Here is a 7,912-nt window from a genome sequence, read left to right on the forward strand (position 1 = left end):
CTGACACCGGCTCCCGGTGAATCTTCGGCGCCGCCCCGCCCCAGCCCCGCCCCCACGGCCCCACCCACTGCCAACTAACCACGCCCACCCCTCAGCCCCGCCCCCTGCTCGCTCCACCCTTCCCGCGTCCTAGCCCCGCCCCGCCCCCGAACCACGCCCACCTCCCTCGCCCCGCCCCCGGCCTCCGCCCCGCCCCTGCCCCGTCGGTTCCCGGGGCTCCGGGCCGGCGCCGCAGCCATGTGACCCTGCAGCCGCTGGGACAGGACGGCACAGCTGGGAAGGGCGCCGGGGGTCGCGGGGCCGGGGCCCGGGCGTGGGCGGCATGGAGCGGAGGTGGGTCTTCGTGCTGCTGGACGTGCTGTGCGTGCTGGTCGGTAAGAGCCGCGGGCACCCGGGTGCGGCGGGGGTCCCCTTCTCTCCCGGGCGGACACGCCCCCGGCCCGTGATGGTGGCGGGGCGGGGCCCACGCGACCGCGCTCCGGAGCGCGGCCGCCAGGTGGGGACCCGGGGTCGCGTCCCCGGGGTCTCCCGGAGCCTCCCTCGCGGCTCCCCGGCCCGGCCCGGGCTTTCTGGGGCGCGGGGTGCCCGGCAGCCCCGGGGGAGGCCGCTCCCGCCCGCCGTCCCGCCCCGCTGGCCGGCAGACTTCAGGAAGTCGCCCGAGGGCCGCGGGACGACGGTGACTCACGCGGGCGGGGAGGGCGGGCGCGGCTGCCGGGACCTCGGGGCTGCGGGCAAGGTCCAGCGCCCGCCCCTCCGGCCCGGGGCCCGGGGTGGGGGGCGAGGGCAGCCGGGTCGCCGTGTTGGGCCGGGGCCCCGGGAGCCAAACCTGCCTGGCAGGTTTGAGACGGGCGGGGGCTGGGAGGAGGGGGGGAGAGGGAGGTGCATCCCGGACTCTCCCCGCCCCCTTCCCCGCCCCTCCTGGGCCGGGAACAAAGGCCGAGTGTTTGCCCTTGGCCAACCGGACAATGGCCCCGGAATGGTACCCTAAGGCTCTGGGTGGGGGTGGGGAGCTCCCCCTTGGCCTCCCAGCCTGAGCTACCGTTTTCTGCAGTGCCCAGGTTTTTAGTTGTTATTCTGTGAACCTTTCATGTGGCAGGCACCAAGGTGGGGATAGAACAAATAATTGCACCTTTCCTTCCAAGCAATTTTGGTCCCAGAGAGGTTGAGTCACCTGGTGGAGGTCACACAGAGGCTGCAGGGCGGAAGGCATTTGCATATTGCTGCTAGGTGCCCCGTGGTGGCGGCCGAGGCCGAGGTTGGAAATCTGAGTTCCTAAACGTTTCAGTCGGTGTAGGTTTTAAGTACCAGGAGGAGTGGGAGCCAGGGAGGCTTTGCCTGCCGGTCCCCAGCTTTCCGCACCGAGGGAAGCGCCAAGACCCCCGTGTTGTCACCACCCAACTCCTGTTCCCACTGGGGAAGAATCTCCCAGGGGAGGAGAGATCCCGTGAAGCCGGCCAGCCCCCCACAGCTAAGTGCTGGCTCCTACACACCTGGTGCCCACCCTGCCTGTGCTGTTCATCTCCTGCTCCCCACTTCCTGTCCTGCCCTCCACTCCTGGCCTAAATCCTTGCCCCCTCCCTGGAGGCTGACTTTAATATCTTCCTAGTCAGAGCTCAGCCCAGGCCTGGAAGATCTTGTGTAGGGGTGAGGCCCTCCCATCATGCCCTCCAGCTTTGGGGACCTAGGAAACTGCCCTGCCCTGGGACAAAGGGCATCTTTGCTGCATTTCTCTCCGGAGCTCTGTCTCCTGCCCCATCCTTGAGAGTGGCTCCTGCTTTCCTGCCAGGCTAGCTTCACAGGGCCCAGGCTCCCAGGGCCCGCCTGCCTGGCACAATCTTGACAATTTGATTACAATGTTGAGGCCGGGCTGGGTCTGTCTGGGCCACCATCTGTCCTGATGTAAAGGTAAATTAGAGCCCCTTTCCCTGCAGAAGGCATGTCTACCTGCACCTTGCCGTGTGCGGTGGAGCCCAATGGCCCCTGTTAGCCTTCCTGGTATTGGTAGATGTCTCCCTTACATCATCAGGCACCAGGGCACACAAATGCATATGGTGAATCTTGCCAGGCCTCAGACAAATGGAGGCTACACTGTGACACTGATACTGGGGGCCAAAGGGAGGGGAGCTTCAGTAAGGTGGGTGGAAGGCAGCTTGAGGGCTTTGCATGTGCAAAGGCCCTGGGCTGGGTGCTGGCCACATTTCCAGGAGCAGAAAGGAAGCCAGAGAGGCTGAGGGTGGGGAGGGAGGGAGGTGGTGGAGGTGGGTGGTGCCACTGGTTGGGTTTATTGGGACTGTAGTGGACATGGCGTCTCTTGAAGGTGCCTGAGCAGCAGGGAGGTAGCAGACATCACGGGAGAGGATGGGAGCAGAGTAGGTAGGTACTTGGGTTCCCAGGTACCTCTAGGGACAGGCATATGCCTCGTGTGGTTTCCCACAGCCTCTCTGCCCTTCGTCATCCTGACTCTGGTGAACACACCGTACAAGCGGGGGTTCTACTGTGGCGATGACTCCATCCGCTACCCCTACCGCCCGGACACCATCACCCACGGGGTCATGGCCGGGGTCACCATCACAGCCACTGTCCTCCTCGTAAGGCGGGAAGGGCTTGGAGGGGAGGGAGGGGGCTGACCAGGATGTACCTGGAGAGAATAAGGGAAGTGGGTTGGGGGTGGGGACACAGCCCTACCAGAACAAGCCAAGCCCTGTTCCCCCTGGGCCTGTAGCCCTCCTGGGCCTGCGGCAGCCGCTCCCTTGGCAGGTGTCAGCCGGCGAGGCTTACCTGGTATACACGGACCGCCTCTACTCGCGCTCCGACTTCAACAACTATGTGGCCGCTGTCTACAAGGTCCTGGGGACCTTCCTGTTTGGGGCGGCCGTGAGCCAATCACTGACTGACCTGGCCAAGTACATGATCGGCCGTCTGCGTCCCAACTTCCTGGCTGTCTGTGATCCTGACTGGAGCCGGGTCAACTGCTCAGCCTATGTGCAGCTGGACAGAGTGTGCAGGGGAAGCGCGGCCAATGTCACCGAGGCCAGGTGAGTGCCAGCCCTGGGGCTTGAACTCAGAGCCTGGGTGCTGTCCCTGAGCTGCTTTTGCACAAGGCTAGTACCCTCTATTTGAGCCACAGCTCCACTTCTGGCTTTTTTTTTCTTTTTCTTTTTTTTGCTGGTTAATTGGAGATCAGCGGCTCATGGCTTTGAACTGCAATCCTCAGATCTCAACCTCCTCAGGAGCTAGGATTATAGGCGTGAGCCCTGGGTGCTGTGTCTGCTCTAGGAGCAAAATAGAGACACTGGCTCTGCATGGTGGTGCGGGGCCTCGTGTCCCAGTGCCCTCTGGCTGCAGTCGCTTCTGGTTGGTTTGCAGGGCTGCAGGCAATGGCCCTGCCCTGCTGTGCTTGCTTGCCACCCACACTATGCCTTGCTCTGTCCCTTCTGTTATCTCTGCCATCTGTTGCTAAATCTGGGTTGTGTGTGGATGTGGATGTGTATAGGAGGAGGTGGGGGCAATACTAGGGCTTGAACTCAGTGCCTGGGTGATGGCCCTTAGGACTTTTTTCACTCAAGGCTGGTTCACTACCACTTGAGCCACAGGCTTCATTTCTAGCTTTTTGCTGATTACTTGGAGGAAAATAAGAGCTCATGGACTTTCTTGCCTAGGCTGGCTTCAGACTGTGATCCTCAAATCTTAGACCCCCCTGAATAGCTAGCATTTACAGGTGTGAGCTACCAACACCCAGCTAGATCTGGGATTCACATGGACAGATGGTGTAGTGCTCCCTCGATTTCCCTAGGTAAGAAACAGTCCTAGGAGAAAGTCTGTGGATACAGAAGGGGCCCCAGCTGCCTGGGTGATGGATGGGGTTTCACCTGGGTCCTGGAAAGCCTGCAGTGCTGGCTGTAAGCCCTAGTCTGACATCTGGTTCCATTGTGTGGAAGGGAATAATGACAACTTCATCGTGCTGGGATGAGCTCCATTGTGCGGTTGCTTACTGCCAGTCACAGGCTGAGACCTGGGAGGTTTGGAGGACAGCGATGCTGAGGGAGTGGCTGGGAGTCTGGCCCTGCTGCCCCATGCCCCACTGAACTCTCCTCTGCCCTCTTCTTTCCTAGACTGTCTTTCTACTCCGGACATTCTTCCTTCGGCATGTACTGTATGGTGTTCTTGGCGGTGAGTTTCTCTGCCAAATGCTAGCTGGGGAGCCCCACACCCCTTCCCTGAGCCTCGGTCTCCCCAGATGCACGGAGAGATAAGGTGTCAGGTGGTGCTGGGGGGGGCTTACAGCCTGGGTACTCTACACCGCCATCCTCTGTCCTGGTTGGGACCAGGAGGTTGTGGGCAGTACCCAGGCTGATGCCCCCTTTCCCGCAACCCCCCCCCAGCTGTACGTGCAGGCGCGGCTCTGCTGGAAGTGGGCACGGCTGCTGCGGCCCACAGTTCAGTTCTTCCTGGTGGCCTTTGCCCTCTATGTGGGGTACACCCGCGTATCTGACCACAAGCACCACTGGAGCGATGTGTTCGTCGGTCTCCTGCAGGGGGCGCTGGTGGCTGGCCTCACTGTGAGCCCTGGATTCTGCCTCCTCCTCCCTCCACCCCTTCACCCTTCTAGACGCCTGCAGGACCCCAGCCCACCCTAACCTTACAGTTTCCCCGGTGCCCTGTCCTTGCTCAGTCTCCCATCCCTGGCTCCATTTTCCTCAGTGCCTTCCACAGGCCTTCCTTTTTGGGTCTCCTCCTCTTCCTCCTCCTCCCGCCTTTCCTCCTGTCCTGCTCATTGTCTGCCCGCTTACCTCATGACACAGACTCTTTTTTTCCCAGGTCCACTACGTCTCAGACTTCTTCAAATCTCGGCCCCCGCTGCCCTGCCAGGATGATGAGGAGCTGGAGCGCAAGCCCAGCCTGGCGTTGACGCTGACCCTTGGCGAGGCTGAGTCCAACCGTTACGGGTACCCGGCCGCTTCCTCCTGACCTGGATGCCAGGCGGCCATCTGTAGGACTGTCCTCTGGGTTCCCAGTTCCTGGACAGGCAGCCAGGGTGGGCTCTGGACAGGACTCAGCATCCCAAGCTGACAGCAGTGGCAATTTGGTACTGGACTGGAGATCTCGAGGTGCCTTTGCCAGCCCTGTGCATTCAGTGTGGCCTGTCCTCAGTTCCTTTAATGCCCCTCTTTTATTTTGTGGGTGAAGGAAGGTTCCCAGAGGGTGGTGGATGCTGCTTCTGCTAGACATGAGGTATATCTGGGGCTTGAGCATAACTAGTTCACTGAGTATCTCAGAGCACCTGCTCTACTCTGAGGCAGGTGCTCATTGCAGAGTGGACTCACCCTGGGGCCCGCCCCTCCATCTACTCTGTGGCTCACTGGGGATAAAGTCATTGGGTGGGTCAGCTGTGGCCCCCTGACTCCCTCGAGGGCCTGCAGTGGCCCTGGGCTGCCCTGCAGGAAGCTGGGCTCACCTTGGTGGTCTGGGTTGGGGGGGGGGTGCAGGTGAGGACACAGATGCTGCTCTGTCCAGTCGGCCTCTGGGCCTTGGAGTCTGGGGTCAGCGGGAAGAGGCACTGGATTTGGGTCTGGATTCCTTCCTCTCTGATTGCTCTTGGTCCTCACTGACCATCCATACCCCTGCTCTGAGGCTTCTGGACATCCCGTGTGACAGGGGGAGGTCCTCCCAGCTGCTTGCCAGCCCCAGGCCACCCAGAGTGCAGACCCTGGGGGGGGGGAGGCGGTCAGGCCTTGAAGGAGCCTGGTCTGTCCTTTGCTGGTGGCCAGTGGGACTCAGAGCTGCTGCCCATGGCCTGTGCCCCGATTCCTGACCCTCCTGGCCACACACAGACCCACGTGCGTGGCCAAGGCTTCTGGAGAGGGCACTGCAGGCCAGTGGTCTCCGTTTCTCAGCACACTCAGAGGTCACTTTCATAATTTTTTTTAAAATCAAATACCTTTGTGATGGTCATTTGTTGTTTAAAAATTTTTTTTGCTGATATTTTATTTGTGCCCTGAACCTGGGCTTTATTTCTTGATCCCCTGTGGTATGCCCATGTCAGGACTTAGTCAAGAGATGTGCAGAAGAGAGATGTCCATAGCTACGTGACCCTCCCTGGGAGAAGGGTCTCTGAGTGTCCTGGTGGCTGAGCTAGGTACTGCAGGAAGCTGAGAGGGTCAGGCAGGTCCCTGATGGGGAAAAGGCCTTGAAGCTCCCAGGGCCCAGGATCTGGTCTCAGCAAAGTGGTGAATGCATCCCATCTAGCGCAGAGTGTGAGCCGTGTGGAGCATGAAAAGACTCCCTGAAGAGCCCTCAGGTCTTTAGATCAGGGGTCCCATGAGGAAGGGGTATGTGGGATCCTCTCCCCCCTCCCCCCCAAGCCTCCATGTCCCTGTTCGTGTCAGGTCACTAGGACCCCTGACACCATCACCAGAGACATGTGCAAACCAAGGAGTCTCTGCTCCACAAGCCTGCCATCCGAGGCTAATTCCCTCCCTACCAGCATCCTTCACCATAGCCTTCTGCCCCAGCTCCTCCCATGACTCACCTGAGGAAAAAATGGACTCAACATGATCCAAAGGAGTGAAGAGTCTTTTCTAGAACAGGAAGGGTGTGTGTGGGGGAACTGGCAGATCCCTGCTTGTCCGAACTTGAGTTGTGGGCTCCTAGGCCTAATCATGCACTTGGAAAAAGAAGTGTGACCAAAGAACTCCCATCGATTTGGAAGCAACAACAGCCCCATGTCTGATAAACGGCTGTTTTTCACCACTACCACCGCCTAGGTGATGTCTGGTCATCTGTCCATCTGCAGCTAGCACTGTTAGGCCAGTGTAGCCGGAACCACCCTCAGCCCTGAGGTTCCTCGGTCATGCTCCATATATATTCGCCATATAGCTCCTCCTTCCATGCTCCTTGGGTATAGATTCTGCTTGAAGTTGGGTCCAGTTTCTTCCCAGCTCCAAGATCCCATTCCAGCGGTCTCTGCCTGTCCTAGCATTCTGGAATAAAGTCTCTTCCCAGGTTTTACATATAGCTACGTATTTCTTTTTTATTAACATTGTAAACCAGGTGTCAATTACCAGCCATTGACACCTGGGAGATGCAGTGAAGGGTCCTCTATAACCTGCTCATCCCTGCTGGCAGCTGGCCACAGAATGACAACTTCAGAAAGGCAAGATAACATTTCTGCTTAAAGCTCCCTGTATGCTGTCCTTATTACAGCAACCCTAGGAAAAGGATCCACACTTTCTCTCTAGTGCACTGCTAATCTTACCAATGCTGATTGACAGGACTGATGAATTGGATGAAGAGGAACCGTGGAGAAACTTGGATCATAAAGGCCAGAGGGCTAGGCACTGATGGCTCAGGCTTGTAATCTTAGCTACTTAGGAGGCTAAGATCTGAGGATCGCAGTTCAAAACTAGCCTGGGCAGCAAAGTCCAAGAGACTTAGTTCCAATTAACCACCAGAAAACCAGAAGTGGAGCTGTGGCTCAAAGTGGTAGAGCATTAGATTTGAGGGAAAAAGTTTAGGAACAATGGCCAGGCCCTGAGTTCAAGCCTCCCTCACCACCAAAAAAGGCCCAGAGGAAGTGGGCATGGGATTTGTAGGGCTGAGTTGAAAGATCACCGAGGCTGTTAAGGGCAAGGGAGTGGCTAGGGAGTGGCTGAGAGGGTAGCCGCCCAGACTCTGAGCACTCAAGCTCTTCTGAGTCTCCTATTACATAAATTACCAGTCACAGGCCTCCAAACTGGGATGATGCTGACAGCCTAGACGGCCTCAAACCAGTCCCACTTGAATGGGGGTTCACTTAGGGAGCAAAGAATGGCTATGAGTACGTTTACCCAGCTTGGCCCATAATCTATCTTTCCTCCCTCCCTCCCTCCCTCTCTCCCTCTCTCCTTCCTACCCTCTCTCCCTCCCCCCCCCT

At 58.8% G+C, this 7,912-nt stretch overlaps 1 protein-coding gene across 3 annotated transcripts; it reads left to right on the plus strand.

The window, feature by feature from the left end:
* The first annotated feature begins 201 nt into the window (after positions 1 to 201).
* On the plus strand, positions 202 to 7,014 carry Plpp2 (phospholipid phosphatase 2). Of its 3 annotated transcripts, XR_006150208.1 has the most exons (7): positions 240 to 374; positions 2,437 to 2,588; positions 2,758 to 3,035; positions 4,113 to 4,170; positions 4,383 to 4,559; positions 4,819 to 5,837; positions 6,163 to 6,174. XR_006150208.1 is itself a non-coding variant. In XM_042697194.1 (6 exons), exons 2-6 carry the CDS (start codon positions 2,553 to 2,555, stop codon positions 4,966 to 4,968), a joined length of 699 nt encoding a protein of 232 aa, XP_042553128.1. In that variant the 5' UTR covers positions 202 to 333; positions 2,437 to 2,552; the 3' UTR covers positions 4,969 to 7,014. The 3 variants fall into 3 exon arrangements, 2 of the variants coding, with proteins under 2 accessions (XP_042553128.1, XP_042553127.1); XM_042697194.1 differs by having other exon boundaries at positions 202 to 333; positions 4,819 to 7,014; XM_042697193.1 differs by having other exon boundaries at positions 4,819 to 7,014.
* The last annotated feature ends 898 nt before the right edge of the window (positions 7,015 to 7,912 follow it).

The sequence above is a fragment of the Dipodomys spectabilis genome, unplaced genomic scaffold, assembly GCF_019054845.1.
Source record: "Dipodomys spectabilis isolate Male_0828 unplaced genomic scaffold, ASM1905484v1 ptg000215l, whole genome shotgun sequence".
Taxonomy (NCBI): domain Eukaryota; kingdom Metazoa; phylum Chordata; class Mammalia; order Rodentia; family Heteromyidae; genus Dipodomys; species Dipodomys spectabilis.

Excerpts from the sequence above, each read along its gene's own strand:
- Plpp2 (XM_042697193.1), top strand. The coding sequence starts at position 323 with ATGGAGCGGAGGTGGGTCTTCGTGCTGCTGGACGTGCTGTGCGTGCTG. Across the intron at positions 3,036-4,112 it reads GCCAATGTCACCGAGGCCAG|ACTGTCTTTCTACTCCGGAC; the intron begins GTGAGTGCCAGC and ends CTTCTTTCCTAG. Across the intron at positions 4,171-4,382 it reads ACTGTATGGTGTTCTTGGCG|CTGTACGTGCAGGCGCGGCT; the intron begins GTGAGTTTCTCT and ends ACCCCCCCCCAG.